At 37.5% G+C, this 19,787-nt stretch overlaps 3 protein-coding genes across 4 annotated transcripts in view; 1 reads left to right on the top strand and 2 right to left on the bottom strand.

Annotated features, from left to right (window-relative positions):
• The first annotated feature begins 1,465 nt into the window (after positions 1 to 1,465).
• Positions 1,466 to 4,042, top strand: ela2l (elastase 2 like). Its single transcript, XM_079895972.1, has 8 exons — positions 1,466 to 1,602; positions 1,835 to 1,923; positions 2,414 to 2,511; positions 2,603 to 2,725; positions 2,813 to 2,949; positions 3,065 to 3,210; positions 3,691 to 3,843; positions 3,941 to 4,042. Exons 1-8 carry the CDS (start codon positions 1,566 to 1,568, stop codon positions 3,956 to 3,958), a joined length of 801 nt encoding a protein of 266 aa, XP_079752098.1. The 5' UTR covers positions 1,466 to 1,565; the 3' UTR covers positions 3,959 to 4,042.
• alas2 (aminolevulinate, delta-, synthase 2) lies at positions 3,943 to 10,899 on the bottom strand. Its single transcript, XM_079895971.1, has 11 exons — positions 10,730 to 10,899; positions 9,670 to 9,831; positions 9,095 to 9,265; positions 8,232 to 8,309; positions 7,721 to 7,943; positions 7,328 to 7,512; positions 6,974 to 7,153; positions 6,180 to 6,344; positions 5,789 to 6,057; positions 5,529 to 5,691; positions 3,943 to 5,033 (listed from the first exon to the last, which is right to left on the bottom strand). Exons 2-11 carry the CDS (start codon positions 9,818 to 9,820, stop codon positions 4,867 to 4,869), a joined length of 1,752 nt encoding a protein of 583 aa, XP_079752097.1. The 5' UTR covers positions 9,821 to 9,831; positions 10,730 to 10,899; the 3' UTR covers positions 3,943 to 4,866.
• Positions 10,900 to 10,949: 50 nt separating this feature from the next.
• Positions 10,950 to 19,787, bottom strand: part of itpr3 (inositol 1,4,5-trisphosphate receptor, type 3) — a 31,967-nt gene continuing 23,129 nt past the window's right edge. For both annotated transcript variants that reach the window (XM_079898038.1, XM_079898039.1), the window contains 16 exons: positions 18,685 to 18,795; positions 18,503 to 18,598; positions 18,320 to 18,421; positions 17,754 to 17,840; positions 17,568 to 17,648; positions 16,046 to 16,238; positions 15,783 to 15,905; positions 15,454 to 15,626; positions 15,200 to 15,364; positions 14,284 to 14,473; positions 14,044 to 14,124; positions 13,828 to 13,949; positions 13,568 to 13,733; positions 12,770 to 12,930; positions 12,413 to 12,574; positions 10,950 to 12,308 (listed from right to left, as the gene is read on the bottom strand). In XM_079898038.1, coding sequence (XP_079754164.1) covers positions 12,186 to 12,308; positions 12,413 to 12,574; positions 12,770 to 12,930; positions 13,568 to 13,733; positions 13,828 to 13,949; positions 14,044 to 14,124; positions 14,284 to 14,473; positions 15,200 to 15,364; positions 15,454 to 15,626; positions 15,783 to 15,905; positions 16,046 to 16,238; positions 17,568 to 17,648; positions 17,754 to 17,840; positions 18,320 to 18,421; positions 18,503 to 18,598; positions 18,685 to 18,795 — 2,136 coding nt within the window. In that variant the 3' untranslated portion in view covers positions 10,950 to 12,185. The remainder of the gene's footprint in view (positions 12,309 to 12,412; positions 12,575 to 12,769; positions 12,931 to 13,567; positions 13,734 to 13,827; positions 13,950 to 14,043; positions 14,125 to 14,283; positions 14,474 to 15,199; positions 15,365 to 15,453; positions 15,627 to 15,782; positions 15,906 to 16,045; positions 16,239 to 17,567; positions 17,649 to 17,753; positions 17,841 to 18,319; positions 18,422 to 18,502; positions 18,599 to 18,684; positions 18,796 to 19,787) is intronic.

The raw sequence follows: 19,787 nt of genomic DNA, 5'->3' as shown, positions 1-19,787 counted from the left end.
TTAGTTATGGGAACAAATTCTTAATTTATAGCCACAATTTAACTAAAATGAGTGAACTACTGTAATTAGTACATTTCTAATCAGCCAATCCCATGTCAGCAACTCAATACTTTCAGGCATGTATGGTCAAGATGATCAGTTCAAACTGAGCATCAGAATGGGGAAGAAAAGTGATTCAAGTGACTTTGAACATGGCATGGTTTTGGGTGCCAGACGGGCTGGTCTGAGTATTTCAGAAACTGCTGATCTACTGGGAATTTCATGCACAACCATCTCTAGAGAATGGTCCCAATCTCCAGTGAGTGGCGGTTCTGTGGATGAAAATGTCTTGTTGATGCCAGAGGTCAGAGGAGAATGGCTAGACTGGTTTGAGCTGATAGAAAGGCAACAGTAACTCAAATAACCACTCGCTACGACAGAGGTCAGCAGAAGAGCATCTCTGAACGCACAACACATTGAACCTTGAAGGAGACGGGCTCCAGCAGCAGAAGAACACACCGGGTGCCACTCCTGTCAGCCGAGAACAAGAAACTGAGGCTACAATTCACATTGGCTCTCCATAATTGGACAACAGAAGATTGGAAAAATAGTAATTCAGTAGTATAATAGTATAATGTTTGAGAGAAACATTATTCAATAAAAACTCAAAGTGTGCATTTGCGGTTGAGCCAATCTCGATCTGTATTTAAAAAAAAAAAAAAAAGTCCTCGTTTATTCAGCACCAGTGTCTTGTTCAACACCATGTACTTATTTATCCTTATTTTTATGTTATGTTAGTAATGACATCGCCCTGATCAAACTGGAGAGTCCCGTCACCCCAAGTAACACTATCACACCTGCATGTCTTCCTACGGATGGGTATATTGGTATATACTCCCTGTGTGGCCATTGAGCCTTTGCCCCTTTTATCGCTAAACACCTGCCCCAGCAGAGGTCTGTGCACACCTCTGACCGACAGTATTTTCATTACCTTTTAACTTTGTAGATAAAAATCCCAAAATATCAGTTATCTTATGGTACTGCATGTTTGCGGCCTGTGAAATGCACAGATGACATCCTGATATAAACAATAGCACCTTGTGCACAAAGCCCATGCCTAACAAATATACATTTCCTAACATATTTGAATTTTTTAGCTGAATCTTGTGAGGGGAAATTAGCAAGAATTTGTTACAAAAATAGAGCCTATATTAAATAAATTAGCAGTAAATAATATCATGTCTTTTCGATTTGGTCTTCAATTAAATACATTTATTCAAAGAATTGGTGAAAATAAAGGGGGAAACTGTATAAAAGGTGGTTCTGAAATGAAATTAAATGTGAGAACGTAACAATTGTTCAAGGTGTTAATCAATAGCAAAAATGACTTTAAATGATTTGATTATTTGCTGTGAAATATCAAGGTCAAAGTGTATCAAGAGGGGCTATTTTATTTGTTTTTCCTAAAGCAGTCAAGGACATTCGTCCCAAACGATTGCTTAACTGTGGTCATACATTACGCTGAAAGTGATGTGGCGAGTATATAAGCCACAGCAGAGAGGGCAAACGTTGAAGATACATCCACGATGAAGTTTCTGGTCTTTGCTGTTCTGGTTGTTGGAGGTAAGAATCCTTTAAAAACTGATAATATATAGTAGTACTGACTATTTTTAGGGTCTGGTAATGCCAGAATCATTCTTAATTTTTATTCAAATGATTAAAACTTCATTTATTTTTTTACATTTTATTTTTTTTTATCAAATTTAAAAAATGTTTAAACAATAATATTACTTTTAAAATGCCTAATAATATTTATTGCTATCAAAAAAGCATGATGTGTTATGTTTTACCTCAGCTTACGGATGTGGGCTGCCCACCTTCCCTCCTATTGTGACGAGGGTTGTGGGGGGTGTGGATGTCCGTCCTCACAGCTGGCCCTGGCAGGTAGATGCACATTCAAATCATTTTTTAATAGAAATGTTTACTGAAACTTTAGGCAAAACATAAAAAAAAAACATCTAAAAAAAAATTGCATAAAAATCATATATACATATATATATGAACAAATAAATGTTCCTCAAAAGCCTGCTGTATCATATTTGATACATTTGAACATAATTTCTTTTTAAATTATGTATGGATAATCAAGTAAATCTAAGTTGCTTCAGTCCAGTGAATGTTCATCTTTCAGTTATGTACTTGACCTGAAGAGGAACGTTTTTAGAATTTTACTAAAAGGCCTTTTGCTTGCTAAAAAAAACTATAAAACTATCAATCAGACAACAGAAGGCATGTAGTAGATTAAGTCCAACAGGTGTTTCAGCAAAGTTGTGATCATTTAGAGGCCTTAGAAATGTATAGGGCTCATATTTGCCGACTTAAAAACAAAAGGACACAAGGAAGTCAACTGACCCCTGTTGTGTTCTTCACCCAGGTCTCCCTCCAGTACCAGAGTGGTAGTAACTGGTACCACACTTGTGGAGGCAGCCTTATTTCCAATGAGTGGGTTCTGACTGCTGCTCACTGCATCAGGTTAGTCTGAGGAATAGGCTGAGGATCTTAAACATGGTATTACTTACCATTTGTTTCTGAAATGCTTTGTTTTTCTCTTGTGGCCTTGCAGCAGTAGCAGAACTTACAGGGTGTTTCTGGGAAAACATAACCTGAAGGAGGAGGACAACGGATCTCTCGCCATTTCTCCTAGCAAGATCATTGTCCATGAGGACTGGAATTCCTTCAGAATCCGGTACTTGGGCCAAAAGACTCCTCACGAAGAACAGATTTATACAATTGTGCAATGAGATTTAGTTTTAATGTTGTCTCTGGACCGCAGTAATGACATCGCCCTGATCAAACTGGAGAGTCCTGTCACCACTAGTGAAACTATCACACCTGCATGTCTTCCTACGGATGGCGATGTTCTGCCCCACAATGCTCCCTGCTACGTCACTGGCTGGGGACGTCTCTACAGTAAGTAACGCTGATGGATATGGATCATGTTGTGTTGAACTGAGACAGGCAACACGATCACGGAAAATGTGGAGATTTTCACATTTTAGATTTTTTTTCTTCTTTTCTTCTCTAGCCAATGGACCTATTGCTGACATCCTTCAGCAGGCTCTCCTGCCTGTGGTGGATTACGCCACCTGCTCCAAGTCTGACTGGTGGGGCTCTCAGGTCACACAAAACATGGTCTGCGCTGGTGGAGATGGTGTTGTTGCTGGATGTAATGTAAGGAGATCATAGTGACTTACATATACTGTGCAGTACACGCGTTAAAGCTGGAATACACTACATGAAATCTGAACAAATTTTTAAAACGCTAGGCATCATCACTCCTGGCTAGGAGATAAATGGCAGATGAAACATGTGTTTTGAAATCGGCTCAAGATATCCAATATGTTTTGATATCCTCCGTCCGTATAGAATCAGTGTGAAGCTAAAAAATGAATATGCCCGTAATACACTACGCGATTTTCTATTAAAACTGTCAACTCAAATCTGCAGATTGGCTCAGACTTTCGGCAACTAACGTCGATTCGTCCAGACTGTAAATCAGGGCAAAAATCGGACCAAAAGTCATGTAGTGTATTGCAGCCTTTAATTTCATATACTGTATAAAGTAAAAGACATGACAACATGTTCAATAAATGTAAAGGATATTTTCGTCAAAAGACAAAAACTATGATGGAAACAATTGTAACACAACAGGGCGACTCTGGTGGCCCCCTGAACTGTGCTGGTAGCGACGGCGCTTGGGAGGTTCATGGTATTGTGAGCTTTGGTTCGGGCCTGAGCTGCAACTATTCCAAGAAGCCCACCGTTTTCACTCGTGTGAGCGGCTACATTGGCTGGATCAGCAAGGTAAGTGTTTTACAGTAACAAACACGCTAAATAACTTGTCATTATGGTAAATACTGTAATACAATTGAAAATCTTTTCCTTTTTTAATCTCTTACAGAACATGGCCAGCTATTAAAGATCAAACAGAAAAATGGGTTTTGTATCATCGATGACTTGAACAATAAAAAGTATTAAACGACACATAAGTTTTGTAAATGTATTTGCACTATACGTACATTTTACATACGTACATACAAATTTCTTGTCAGTGGTGTTTGTCAAAATGATGAGATCTCGTAGCTCAGTAAGTCACATTTCCAATAGAGTCCGGCAGGTGGCAGTGTGGTGTTTTATTTTGATAGGGACCCATCCAAGACAATTTTATTTGGTTTTAATTTTAAGTCACAGGTGACCATCGTTTGTTAGTGTTTTGCAAATGTTCTTCAGGCATAAAATTAAACATCAAATTCATAGTACAAATATCTACTACTTTTGTTGGTACTTGTAACCAAGTGGTTGTAAGTAATTATCAGAGGCATTTTGTTGGAACTGACCATATTTATTGAATTTTTTTAATTCATGAATTTGAGTGCAAGAGAATAAAACGACCCAAAACAGGAAACGGACATGTGGCATAGTCGCAGTGTAAGCTGTTATTATGATATTTCATGCATATGTATAGCCAACATACAATAACATCTTGGGGTATTATTGAAAATCATGATTGAGATTCATATATTCAATAATAGTAAACTACCAAAAAGTGTCCGTGTGCAGGTTTGCTGTCATGCAGAGGGGACACACAGTTAATGTGGAATTCAGCCAAGTCTTAATATCTCATTTTAATGGTACACTTATATGAATGTGAAAACAAAATCTTCTTGCATCATTAACAGTCACAGCAAACAATACATAAACACTACTTTTGCCACAAACACTGCTTTATATGTTTTAGGACATTTTGAGCACCCTCTACCTTTTTTTTTATACCATGAAAATATTCTAGATCTGATATCTAGATATTCTTGGTCTGTTGAAACTCATTCACTGCGCAGCCACAGTGATGTACCTCGGCTCCATGTTACCAAAGTAGGACTTCTCCCACTCGCTCATGAGGTCGAAATGGAGAGGCCGATCACAGAAGGTGCATGAGGCCATAGCCGGTCCATTCAGCGGTAGTCCAACTTCCTGCCAGACATCCAACAGTTTCTCTGTCCAACATAAAATATGATTAAAAATACATATATGAATCATATTCAGTGTAAAATGAAACCACGTCTGGGGACATCCCTACGACAATGGCAGATGTCGTGTAACAAATTAAATTAAAATCAGAGTGTTACGAAAACCTATTTGAAAACTAAACTGCTATTCTGTATAGTGGCCCCAGCATTACAGAAATTAAACTATAGACCTTATTCACAATAGACCTTATTCAGAGTAGCGCCACAACAGCTGTGAAAGCGAGGCTGTAAAAAGCTGTATGAAGCTCCTCGATCACTTAATAACTCGTGTTGCCTGTAGTTTTTTGTCATCTGAAATTTCTTGAAAATATATTTTTGCATTGTTTCGTCAGCAGAACAATCCAAAAACACATTAAATAACAGTGCAACCACTGAAGAGATGTATGTCTATCCCTCACAGCCTCGCTTTCATTCCCATTTAAAAAAATTCCTGTGAGTAAGGTCTATCGCATGACCACTCACCTACAAAGTAGTTCATCATAATGGGGTTGTGGAAAGGAGAAGGAGCCAACCGCAGGAGCTCCTCCCCACGAGGCACTGTCGGGTAATTTATGGCCTGCACATAGATGTTGTGTTTCTCCAACAGAACATCACACACCTTGGAGTTTTTCGCTGCATTTCCAACCTGAAATGTTAGATTTAAAGTTCAAACATTTATACTTGTGCAGACCAAGTCTGAGGAGTGGTTTATACATATACATTTAAACTAATCAAACACTGACCCGTATAGGAATGATGTGGCTGGGACAGTTGACCACAGGCAGCCCAGCGTCCAGCAGCAGCTGTCTCATGAGTTTGACGTTTCTCTGATGGGCTCTACGCAAGGCCTGGCCCTCTGCGCTCTTCAGCACTCGCACCGATTCCAGAGCCCCCGCCAGCACCATGGGAGGCAAGGAGGTAGTGAAGATAAACCCGGCGGCGAACGAGCGCACAGTGTCCACCAGGGCGGCAGTGCTGGCTATGTACCCTCCCACACATCCAAATGCCTTGCCTACAGATATTTCAAACAATGTAACCATCTTGATGAAAAGGATCAGGGCAAGAACACAGGTGAATGACATTGACTAGTACTGGATAAAATCATCCACTTGACACTGACTGTGTCTGTCTTACCCAGAGTTCCAGAGACAATATCGATCTTGTGCATGATGTTGTCTCTCTCTCCTACGCCTGCTCCATGAGCCCCATACAGTCCGACAGCATGGACTTCATCCACAAAAGTCAGAGCACCATATTTGTGTGCTACGTCACACAGTTCTTCTAGAGGGCAAATTGCACCTGAGAAACAAATTGAGATTGTCATTCATTCAGCTGTATTTAATTGAATCAGTATTATTGACTGATGCAGCATCAGGAAAAAGCAATAGTTTTCAGTTACAGATGCAGAGTAGAAATGCACTATAATCAGTTTGCCATGATTCATTTATTCCATGAGCCAAAGAGTCTGATAAAAGGGTGGGGGCCAAGAAAAAGTTAGTAGTATTTGGCTGGTCATGTGATCTCAAAATGGCCGCCCCAATAAGGCTCCATGTAAAATAAAGCAGTATATATAAGGCTACTGATGAGTGGGATTTTCATGTTATATACAATTTATTTTTTTAGCATCACTAATTAATGATACACAAGTAACCCACCAGTTTATTATAGATGCTTCATTTTACATTTCTGCATTTGGAAGATGGTTTTATCCAAAGCAACTTACATTGCATTCCAGTTTATACCGTATCAGTACATGTTTTCCATGGGAATCGAACCTATGACATTGGCGTTGTTTTGTTTTTTTTGTCAGATTTTGCTATTTTGAATTGGAATTATAGCCTATATTTTTCATGATTCATGCAGAATTGATCATTTTGATACTAGGAAACAAACTCTTTTGAATCAATTGTGTGATTTCTTCTACTCACCATCCATTGAATGCACAGTCTCAAAAGCCACGATTTTGGGTGTGAGTGGATCTGAGCGGCTGAGTAGTTCCTCCAGGTGACCGGCATCATTGTGTCGGAAAATGAAACGTTTAGCTCCACTGTTCCGGATGCCCTGGATCATGGAGGCGTGATTGCCCATGTCTGAGTAAATCTCACACCCTTTGCAGAGAAAATACATTTTTAGAGGAATTTCAGAAGATACACTACCGTTTAAAAGTTTGGGGTCAGTAAGATTTGTTTTTATTATTATGTATAGTCAATATAAAACCTAAATTCCTCAATTAATTCACACATTCATTAAGCAAAGGCAGTTCATTCTGTTTTGTTTGATACCTGGGAGCATTTTAGCCAAAGTAAAGAGGGTGGAATCATTGGCTACAAAGCAGGAAGAAAAGACTAGTGCTCCATCTTTCAGGTGTAAACGGGCCAGCTCACTCTCCAGGGCCACGTGATAGTTACTCGTCCCAGAGATATTTCGGGTTCCACCTGCTCCTGCACCATGCCTCTCCAAAGCCTCTCTGAGATACAATGAAAGTTGTGATTAACCAGTTAGCTTTAGCAGCCATTCTATATGTCTATCCAAAAACAAACAATTAGAAACAATCCCACAGTATATTTGAAAATGTATAAGTTAGCGGTCTTTGCTGCACCTTCATTTGTTCTTTCTCTACGTATAATAACAGATGATGGCAAACATTTGTTTCATTGTCTGTTTTATGTACTGACCTTATGGCCTTGACAACTCTGGGATGTCGGCTCATGCCCAGGTAATCATTACTGCACCATACAGACACCTGGGAACCCAAGCGTCCAGGGATGGAGTAGTCCTCAGCAAAAGGGAAAACCTCTGCAAAACGGTTCACCGTCTTAAAGATGCGGTAGGTATGGTCATTCATCTTTTCCACAATCTTCTGAGTGAAGAAGTCATCGTAGTTGAAACTGGCTGTGACTGAATTATTTAAAGAGTAGACAGGCAATTACCACAGTCAATAAGTGAGGAAGAAAGGCAGGAATGAAAGAAGATTGACACTATATATTAAACAACAGTCTTGGATCAATTTGATAACTTGCCTTTTACTCACCATCCATTATTCCACATTATTATAAAACAGATATTTTCAATAAAAAAAGTGTTTTGGCAATTATGAAACAAAAATTTGATGTTGAATATAATACTGCAGATTTAGTAGTATACCACTGTACTGTAAATCATTAAGGAAAATGCGGCCAGACTCACCAAAATTGTCCTGAAGAAGGTGTGTAGGACCAGAGGACTGATGACTTTGCAAGCCACTGAACATCGAGCTCATTAAACCTGGAGAAAACAAGGCATCAGTTTGTCAGAAATTCATCAAACAAACACAAAATTCTTCGCTGTTTTCACACTGAAATCACTTTAACATGTAAAGTCCCAGACTAAAATGCATGTTTGAGCTGTTTTAACTGAAAGCAACTTGCACTGACATAATATTAAATATATCAGTGCCATAGTTTTGTCCCAAGATGCACACCAGTAATGTTTTTTTTATAAGGCACGTTTATAAAAGCTACTTAAACGTCCTAATTGAACTAAGGCCTAATCCTGGCTTAATCTAAGCCTGGTCTGTGAAACCAGGCCTATAAGTGTTTTGTATTTAATGCCACTGTTTAAATCTTGTCTTTTCTTTAAATTACAGGCTATGCAGTATAAACTATATGCGCAGTGCTTCAAAAACCAAAAACTACAATTTTCCAATTACGGTAGGTATTATTTTCTAGTACACATGCGGCTGTGTGAAGTTTAATCTGTAATGTGATTGTCTGAAGACTAGCTTTTGTTACATCAGCAGTGTGAGTCATCATCTGCCTGCTATTCACAGCTGAGGAGTCTCTCAAACTGGAGTTAAATGGTGCAAATTGCAGAGAGGAGAATCCTCTCCAAGCTGCATGCTATTATGTAAAATGCATCCAACCGCTGCATGATACCACTCAGACAAAAGAGCCTCTTCAGCAGTGACTCATTATACTGTGGTGGCAAAAAGAGACATGCAGGCAAATAAGATGCTAAAAGACATCAATCAGTCAGTCTATGAATCTATCACACAGAGTTCTTTTTTTTACCTGTGGTGTCTTGATTCTCAAGATTAGGCTGAACATCCTCTTGTACTTGAGGACTTGCTTTGACCAGTCCAATCTTCGAGGAAACGAAAGGACAGCTTTGGGACATGGAGATCGCCACCTGAGTCGCTGTGGTCGCCAGCTGTCGCTTTGGCTCCTTGTGAGGGACCAGGCCTGAACACAATACATTTACATTTATTCATTTAGCTGACGCTTTTATCCAAAGCGACTTACAATTGCTATATATGTCAGAGGTAGCACGCCTCTGGAGCAACTAGGGGTTAAGTGTCTTGCTCAGGGACACATTGGTGTCTCACAGTGGATTCGAACCCGGGTCTCTCACACCAAAGGCAGGTGTCTTATCCATTGCGCCACACCACCCCATTGCTTGAAGTATTACAATAAGTACATGAATGTGTATATCTGGGTACTGATTACTGATTTAGAATAGGCCTACTTGGTCATTGTATCAAATTTGAATTACAGAATATTATAAATATGGAATATTATTGTCATTATTGTATCTGGTATAGTAAACATTACAATGATACACTATAGATATAGAAAACAACAGCTACCATTTCCCTCAGAGGATTGGGAGGCTTTTACAGAGATCTGGCGGACAATGATCGGACATCGCTCAGCCAAGCCGAGGTAAGCTGCCACATTCCTTAGAGAAGGGCCTGGAGTGGACTTCAGGAATGGGCAGTGATGCAGAAAAGCAGACATGGTTTTAACAGCTGTAAACAATGGAAAAGATGTTGGTTATTTTCAAAATGACTTTTCCACATTGTAACAACGTTAGCCTATTAGATTCAAAGGAAAGAGGGCCAGCTAAAAATAATGATTAGGCTATATAATATTAATATGTAAGTGACTTAAAGACCCTCAAGTGACCCTATCCCAAATTTCGAGCAGTGGATGTGTGGGCGCGCCGTGCACCTGGGCGCGGCCGATAGCGCTGCTTATCTGGAACGCGCAGACTCACGCTTTTCACGGCACGCCGTTCTAAGAGTTAAAAGCTGACGTCATATATATTGATAGGCTAGATTATACTTACCGAGAAGTTTCAACCATATAAACCGAACTATTATTACAATGGCCCAAAACAACAACAAAGAAAAATTGTAAACAAACTAATTTCACTCATATTAGGCTACATTATTATTTATAATAATAACAATAATGACATTGTTGTTAATATAATGATAATCAGCATAATACTAGGCTAATTATAATAATAATAATAACAACTTAATTTTATATTATGTGATATAATATAATAATATATTATAAAACCACACACACAATTCATTTTACCTATTTATCTTTGTTGAAAGACCTAAAATGTTTCTTTGTTTAATATCCCTGTGGTCTGAGGTAACATTCAAAATCACTTATGAGCATCAATGGATCAGAAAAGAAACACTTTCTATATTTTTTTTTTATAAGTTAAGGCTTGACAATTAACTTTAGCCTTATTTGAGACTGATCATGTCTTTTGAAATAATGCAATTTACATAATTTTAATTTCCAGAAAGTGATGTTTTACTTGTAAATCCTTTGTTGTAAAATGATGCGATACAGATTGTTCCCATTTTAAATATTGAGTTAATATTGCGGAAAACATTAGCCTACCTGTTGACCTGCACTGAGGACGAACTTCTGAACGGCGCACGACACTCAAACGAACAGCGAAGGAATAGAGCCCGTCAGTCACTCTGCTCACACCCTAATACTGTGAACTGTGCTGACAGAAGGATGTAATCTCACACAAGTCAAGTCAATGGACACAACTGCACTATACCGACTACAAATTACTTTTACTTTGTGAAAAGAATTAAAAAATCGTAGTATTGTGTATAATTAGTTTATTTTACTGTCCTTTACCGTTTAATAATCTTGAGACACACGAGGTGAAATGGCCGAATGTTTTATTTTGTATTTTGTGCAAACTTGGTGAGGCTCTTCATATCAACATAAACAATATTAGCAATAAATTGAGAATTATTTGGAATCAATAGTACAACCAATTAATTACACACTGGCTGATAATAATAAGGCCAAAATACAAGTATGTTCCAGCATTCTTTTTGTGGCCATAAAAATCCCCTTGATTTATAAGTCTTAGTATGGGGCTAGTTGCATAAACATAACCAGACTGAGTCTTAAGAGCTAGTATGAACAACTAGCAGTTAGTTAGGAGTAATCAGTCTTACTTTTTGGGTATCAAATTAGACCAATCTACATTTTTTATGAAACTGACTTCAAGTAAAATAATTGATGACTAACTATGACTAATCTTAGCAGTTTATGCAACCGGCCCTTGGTTGCACAATGATTAAATTAACACATTTATAGATATACATGCATTATGTCTATTAAAACCATTAGGATGTCCGGAAAACTGATAAATAAGAATTTGCTATTTTCCTGAGCAAAAGTTATGTTTTTTTAAGTCATTTTAGGCACTTGTGACTTTTAAAATTAAAGCTGTATGAAATGTAACCATGGTTCTATACATTATTCCATTTATACAACACAGATTTATCTATATTAACATGTTAGCATTCATCATAATGTGGTTAAGACAGATCATGATATTACCCAAATCATCTCATATACAGTACATATCAAGCCAGGCGCATGAAGCTCATCCCTATAAATACAGCATGTGCACTCTCATCAGTGCATCTTAAAATGAAGCATTTGACGATATTAACATACAATTATTCATGGTCTAAAACACATCAGCCTCACTTACAGTAATGCTACATGTATCCATACATCCAACAATGTTTTTGAAGATAAGCTATCAAATATCTTTAAAAAAAAACTGCTCTTAAAAAAAAGAAAATGAAATAAAAACTTCATATACTTTAAATAGATAAAAATTTGTGCATACTAAGACCTTTAGGTAATCAGCCCCTCAAAGAATGACTATTGAGTCAAGTAGTGCTTTTGTGGGTGTGTAGATCCAATCCGTCAATCCGTTTCAACAGTTGAACGCAACTTTTCCACATTGAGAAGTACACCGGCATCACATGATTACATTATTGCTTCTATAAAGTCACTGCAAGGTTAGACGGAGGAATTAGGCCTTGTAGACCTGATGATTTCCTCCAGCAGCACTAGGAGGCAGAGGCATCCCAGGGTTTGAGCCAGACTGTACATCCACAAAACCCATCCGCTGCCTTCTCTTCCTCTGCTCTGTCATCTAAATCAACCCATACACAACCATTATTTGATATGCTTGAGAATAATCTGAGAAATGAACAGCTCATTATATAGTGCTGACTAAAGCTACATTGAGAAATATACCTGTTCTTTTAACTCTGTTAACTGGCTTGTGAGGTTTGTGACCACTTTCATGGTGGAGGTGAGCCGGTCCTGCAGGTTCCTCATCTCATTCTGTTCTCCATCTCCCTCCGTTACAACTAGAGACATGGCCTGCATGCGTGGGAACCAATCCAGGTTCTTATTCTAACAAGAGGCGACAACAAGTCTGAATCAAAACCATTGCAAGGTGAACAAGAAAAATATAAAAATAAAAACCCAAGTCTTAATACATACTATAATAGTAATCAAATAATACTAAAATGACACTGGTAAAAGCTATTAATACGTTGAGTGTGAGCAGTATCCAATCAGCTGGAGCTTTCCATTTTTTAAATGTACCTTTATCATATGGGCCACGTAGCTCTCCGGGCCAGTGTAATCGGTCTTGTTTTTCTCCCGTACCAGCACAATGAAATAGAGGTAGTTCCAGATGTTGTGCTCCAATTTAATGTGTTCCTCGAATGACACAGTCTTGTTATCAAACTTGTCCCTCTCAAGACCTGTTGAAATACAAATATAGAGCAACTGCTTTATATAAATTGCTTTATATTTAGGTGTCAAGTAACACTTGGGTCATATTTAAAAAAAATATATTATATTTTATATAAGGAACATTGAGGTATTTAGTGCATCATGACATTTCAGGACAGTTTAGCATATTTTACCCCCCCCAAATCCACATCATAACAAAAATCAGTGTTGCATTGCAGTAATTATGCAAAAATGTGGTGGAAATGTGCTTAATTTTCATAAAAATAATGTCGCAATGCAAAAAGAAACAATCTTTAGGGTTAAAAAATTATATACTATACTACTATTCAAAAGTTTGGGGTCAGTAAGATTTATTTATTTATTTAATTAATTTTCAACATTGATAATAATAAGAAACCAAATCAGTATATTAGAATGATTTCTGAAGGATCATGTGACACTGAAGACTGGAGTAATTATGCTGAAAATTCAGCTTTGCCATCACAGGTATAAATTGAAATTTGATTTAAAAAAAATGATATATATATATATATATATATATATATATTTATATATAATAAACTTTTTTAATGGATCTTTCTCTCATACAAGCAGTCACATTATCAGGCTGTAGCAATAACATGTATTTATCCATTGATTTCCTACCACAAATGAAACAGGTGGTCTTCAGTATCTCCTCTTTCTTCTGTTTTTCACTACGCAGGTCAGCGAAGGTGTCAATAATCACACCAAATATCAAGTTGAGAACAATAATGATGACAATGAAGTAGAAGAGAAGGTCATACACTACACGAGCAGGGAACAAAGGCTCCTGGAAGATGAACAACATAGCGTCAGTTCTTCAGTCAGGTTAGATTTTGTATTCAAATGTGCACATGTTTAATTATGGTTGTGGGTCTCCATACATTCTTAGAGGGTTTGCGCAGAACATCTCCTACACCTCCTCCATTCCTCAGCCCATGATTCAGCACCGTAACGATACACATGAGGAGAGTGTCACATGCTCTCTCTGTGTTGTCTTCGTCTTCTGCAAAGCAATAAAAAAAATACTCATCACAGCCGAGTTCTGATGCCAGTACAATAATGATTAAATATTGTTTTGTTTTTAATGTTCTACTCACCCTCTGATGGTGCAATCATCCCAGTTTCCTCTGTGCAATCCAATCCGTCTGCACTGCAGCTGCTCATGGAGTTATCTCTACCTGCGTAGAGGACAAATTACACCATAAGGCCTGTCAAAGTAGCATCAATGAATAATAAATGGTATATTTTAGTTCAAATTCATCATAAATGCTGGATTTGATCCTTTTCTGCAACCACTGTTTGGCGAAAAACTTCGGATGGAGGTGTATGCAATTTACCTGTATCTGGGCTAGCAAGCCTGTCCACTTCCATGATGAAGTCATTCCTGAGGAAGAGGAAGCCCACGATGGAGAACAGATAGACCAGGATGATGGCCAAGACAGCGGTGAGGAGAATAGAGCGGCCGTTACGTGTCACACTCTTGATGACGTTAAACAGAGTCTCCTCGCGGTAGATCAGATCAAACAACTGAAGGGGGTAAAAGAGGAACATGAGGTGAAGTAGAGGATTAGTCTTTTAGTCGTAAACAATCATGTTACGCCACAGTTTCACAATTTGTTTCAAATGTATTCTGTTTCTACTGGCAAGTACAGCATCTCAGTTTTATTTATTCACCAAAAGTCATTTTACTTGGCTTAATTTTTTTGGCAATCAGCAATGCAAAAAGCAAACAAATAAAGAAGCTAGTTTATACTACCTTTCAAAAGCTTAGGGTTGGTAAGATTTTTTTAATGTTTTAGAAAGAAATCCAAGTGAAATGCTTAGCAAGGTTGCATTTATCTGATCACAAAAAAAAGAAAACAGTAATATTGTGAAATATTACTACCATTTGAAAATAGCCAATTATTCCTTTGATGGCAAAGCTGAATTTTCAGCAGCCATTCATCATCCAGTCTTCAGTGTTACATGATTCTTCAGAAGTCATTCTAATATGCTGATTTGGTGCCCAAGAATAATTTATTATTATTACAGTATCACAATATTTTGTGGAAACCATACTTTCCCCCCAGGATTCTTTGATGAATCCTCAGTCCTCAACAACATTTATTTGAAAGGATCATTTTTAACACTGTAAATGTCTTTTGATCAATTTAATGCGTCCTTGCAAAATTAAAGTATTAATTTCTTTGAAAAAAAAAATCTTAATGACCCCAAACTTTTGAACGGTGGTAAAATAAGTTTCGACACACCCACCAATATGCTGTAGAAGAGCTCGTTGACAAACAGCCCCAGTGTGCTGGTTAACACATAGGCCAAGTGGTACAGGAACTCTACATCCATTACCATGGCTTTGTAGCCCATGATGAAGGTGCCATTGTTTCCCACAAAGCTCACCACAAACACTATCTTATTGATGAGCTGGTTAAAAAGAGAAATAGGCACATTTTTAAAGAAATCAATTCACTTTGATTTAATTAGTATTAGTATTATGTGTTTCTAAGACTTACATTTAGAGCGCCCAGCAGCATAAGAGTTGGCCCGATGCCGAAGTGATAAATGCAGCGTAGGGTGATGGCAACAGTGAGGGACTGGAACCCATAGCGCCTGGATAACAGGCCCAAAACAGCCAATCCAGCGAAACACCAGAACAGCATAATCAGCAACGAAGAGTCTATGCTGCCTGGAGGCAAAAGAGACTGTTAAAACTACATGGAAAAGCAATTTACTGTTGGTCCAATAGTTGTGTGCTTTGATACCTATGCAAAATGTAGCATTTATTAATATAAAACAATCAATATTCTATAGCTACCAACAGGTAATGCACACATAAACATACCAGGGCGACCAGAGTCATGTGGGTAGAACAAAGCGATAATAAGATTGATGAACACAGCCAGATTGAATGATATGGTGCCCCAGAGAGACATTCGGCGAGAGAACCAGTACAGCACTGGCATGCCTAAAACACACAAACATCTCACTAAACCTGGTGTAAAGCTCCTTGCCCAAGCACATATTTGTAGACATTTGTACTACCATTATTTGGGGTGTCAGGCCTTTAGACACTAAGCCACACCACACCTCAGGCCCAATACTTACTGCGAAGTTTTTTCTGCCATTCCATCTCATTGTGCAGGAAGGAGGTCTGCTCGAAGAAGTGTGTGACCTTGCTGCCTTGCTCATCCTGTTCTGTGGTGGTAAACACACGGAACTTTGAATCCTCCGTCAGGAATTCGCAGATAGGGTGAACAGGAAACACTATCTGCTCCATGCTGCGGTCCTCCCGCACAATCTGCAAGTGACATACCAATGAAAATTATTTCACAACTTCTCAAAATTACAGATTCATATTGATCACATTAAAGGTTAACCAGTACCATAAAATGTAATTGGTGACATTAGTAGAGGACAAATTACAATAAGAGCAATGATTAACGGGTGTAACGGTTCTCGGTAAAAACCAAACCGTTCTCCACCCACGGTTCGGCACACACTTACACGCACTTGATGACGCATCTATAATATGGTTTGTTGAAAGAAAAAGAAAAAATGCGTAAAACATACAGAGATCCGCTAATGTATGTTTCTGTCAATAAAAACAGTCCATATGCGTTTCACGTGAGAGTAGCTGATCAATCAACTGTTACCGTGTAAATCTGTTGTTGACATCACAGTTTCTCATGTGCTGTTGTGTTGCAGTACAGCATGGCAAGCGAAGGAGCTTGTAGAAGTCGCTGATAGAGCCGTCACCTGTATCATATACACTTCTGCATGGGAACATTCTTGCTTCCCAAAGCGTTACAACAGCGATGGTCAAAAAACAGGGACAAAACAGTCACTCTTTGTAAACTTTGTTCGATGCGAGTGCCATATGCTCCAATATGACCAGTCATTTACGCCGTCATCACCATTGATTGCACAGGATGTGAGCGAGCGCAGGTGAGACTGAAACGGCACACATTGCCTTCTGTTTTTAAACAGACACTCAGTGTTAATTCGGACAGACACAAAACAATAACAAAAGCACTGAGTAGAGTTCGTCAATGAGGACTGCCTGATGGCCCGGGGCTAGCTTAAAAGACGCTTGGGACACTGGGTTTATCATTTGCGTGTTTTTAAGCCTTGCCAATTGAAACATTCAAGTGCAAGAATTCGAGAACTCGAGCACGCTTTATGAGAAGTTTTGCGTGCGACACACGGAAATCCGCGTTTCAAGCCTTGTTTATAATTTCACCTGACTGGAAGCGGAGGCTCGCACAAAGTTCTGAAAAAATGCAGTGCACACCGCCGCGCGAAATGGGGTCTCGTGCACTAAACGTGCAGTATTGATACTGTACAGTAATATACAGTATTGGGATCAGTGCGTTGTCCTGCTGCTGTCTGTTTTTAATGTTAATCAAACAACAAAACATTCTTGACTGAATAACTTTTGTAACTTTAATAAGGATTAATCTATTTAATTTGTACAGTGAAGATTATATGCAATGTTATTTTACATTTGATTACTTAATTCGATTTCTGTACCTGAAAACTACTGTTAGACCTACCTGAAAAACTTTATTTATTTGTGATATAAACCGTGTGTATACACACACATATATGTTTTTTTTATTATTATTACCTCAATCTGAGCAGTTTGATGGTCATAGTGCTCTAATGGATCCTCCTGTTGCTCCTCCTGCTGCTGCTTGTTCAAGTTGAGCTGCAATAAAAACAAGCAAAAACTCAAAAACAGAAAATTCCAGACAAATGCATTTTCTAGAAAATATTACAAATCTGCTTCATAAAAGTACAGTCCATAAGTTACCATAGAGGAGATGCTTTCCTCTTCTTCCTCTTTTGTCTTCTTTGGTGGTTTAAGCAGTGTGATGAGTGATTTATTGTGCCGTGCAAGCTGCAAAAAAAAAAAGTAATATTAAATTATTAATAAATAAACAATTATATTTCAAAATTTGATTTTAAAGTTTTTGTTATTATATATATATATATATATATATATATATATATATATATATATATATATATATATATATATATATATATATATATATATATATATATAAAACAATATAGAATAAATTATATATAATAAAAAATGCATTATTATTAAAAACAATGAAATACATTTACAATATTTAAAAATCAAACACACATACTGTACATACATACTTATATATGTATATATGTACATTACATACTTACATACATATACATATATATATATATATATATATAAAATAAATTAAAAATTAAAAATCAGCTCTGCACATCAGGTATTGGAATAAGTAAGACAAAACAAAAATAATCAGTAGCGGTATCAGTTAAAACAATTCTCAAAATACAACAGTATGACATCATGATGCAGTGGTCCACCTGTAGAGCCAGGATGTAGATGTTGTGTCCAACTTCCCGTGGGGACACTTCTCCTAACTCACATTCAGTCTCTTGCTGGTAAGCCTTTTTTATCACCTCCATCTAAAGACATACAACACAGAACTGTTAAAATATTATTTCTACACTTCATACACTTAATACACATGACATAGCCAGACTGACCAGTTCTCGGGGTCGAAGGTTAAACAGGATCCTCTCTGCATTCTCACTGTCATGACGACTTTCCATCAAAGCGAGGAGCAGCTTAGAGGCATTGTCCTGACAATAATTGCATATTTAGTTATAGAGAGTTATGAAAATTATGTTTATGATTAAAGCAGAGACTGAGTTTGCATCATCTTCACCTTGAGCTGGAGCACCAACTCCATACGGTAACGACAGAGAGGACTGATATCATTCAGAATCAAGGCTGTGATGATGTCAATGCCGTTGCACTCGTGAGAGACAATGCATGTCTTTAGAGACAAAAAAGAGGTTTCATGAAATACCATTTTTTACAGAATTAAACAATGTTTCGCTAGATAATTTGTCTCAGTCAATCTTTTTTTTTTTTTTTTTTTTAATCTTCGCTTTCTTAATAAATATCAGCTTGTGTGTGTTTTAATGCATGGTCAGTAAAGCTCTTTCATATCTCTGTTTTCAGTTTTGCATGTTAATGATTAACTTTATAAATAAGTACTTAAAGGGATAATTTTCATTTTCATGCCGTTTATCCCTCTTTCTTTTTTGGACCACAAAAGGAGAACTATTTATTTATTTATTTTTAAATGTCCCACTCGCACTCATCTATATAATGTCAGTGAATAGTGACCAGCATCAAGCTTATTAAAGGATGCAAAAGTATCAGAATGATCCCATGTGACACGTGCTGTTTATTCTTAAGTGTTCTGGGGGTATACAATAGGGTTTGGTGAAAAACTAACCAAAATATAATATATTATTTAATCAAAATCCTGACCGTGGCCATTTGTCTTCTTCTCTACTGCACATTCATGTGACTCTATTAGCACCACAGTGCACTCCGACTCACCCAGAAAAAGCACACAAGTTGTAAGAAATCAAGATTAATAAAACACAACATGAAATACGATGTATTACAAATATCTGTGCATTTTCTTCACTGAATTGAATATCTCCAGACCAAAAATCCAGTTGTCAGATGTCAATCAGAATAACAGTTGACAGATAAGAATGTGATAACTTCTTGGTGCGACGAACACAACGGATATATTCACAGTAGAGAAGTACGTACATGGATTGGATTTCTCACAACTTTTGTGCTTTTTCTGGGTAAGTCTGAGTTTTCGTTAAATCATTTTTTTTTATTCTTCTTTTGTGGTCCAAAAAAGAAAGAAGGGCATATGGCATTAGAACAACACCAGGGCGGGTAAATGATGACTTCATTTTCATTTTATGTTGAACTATTCTTTTAAGTACTAATTAAGCA

The sequence above is a fragment of the Squalius cephalus genome (genome assembly GCF_949319135.1).
Source record: "Squalius cephalus genome assembly, chromosome: 16".
NCBI lineage: Eukaryota > Metazoa > Chordata > Actinopteri > Cypriniformes > Leuciscidae > Squalius > Squalius cephalus.
Note: the sequence above shows the minus strand (reverse complement) of the source record. Positions and strands in the feature narration are given on the sequence as shown.

Coding starts and splice junctions, on each gene's coding strand:
- ela2l (XM_079895972.1), top strand. CDS start 1,566: ATGAAGTTTCTGGTCTTTGCTGTTCTGGTTGTTGGAG. Junction 1,603..1,834: donor TGCTGTTCTGGTTGTTGGAG/GTAAGAATCCTT, acceptor GTTTTACCTCAG/CTTACGGATGTGGGCTGCCC. Junction 2,950..3,064: donor TGGCTGGGGACGTCTCTACA/GTAAGTAACGCT, acceptor TTTCTTCTCTAG/CCAATGGACCTATTGCTGAC.
- alas2 (XM_079895971.1), bottom strand. CDS start 9,820: ATGTCTGCTTTTCTGCATCACTGCCCATTCCTGAAGTCCACTCCAGGC. Junction 7,944..8,231: donor CCTTCTTCAGGACAATTTTG/GTGAGTCTGGCC, acceptor TAAATAATTCAG/TCACAGCCAGTTTCAACTAC. Junction 7,154..7,327: donor TTTGGCTAAAATGCTCCCAG/GTATCAAACAAA, acceptor TTCTCTGCAAAG/GGTGTGAGATTTACTCAGAC.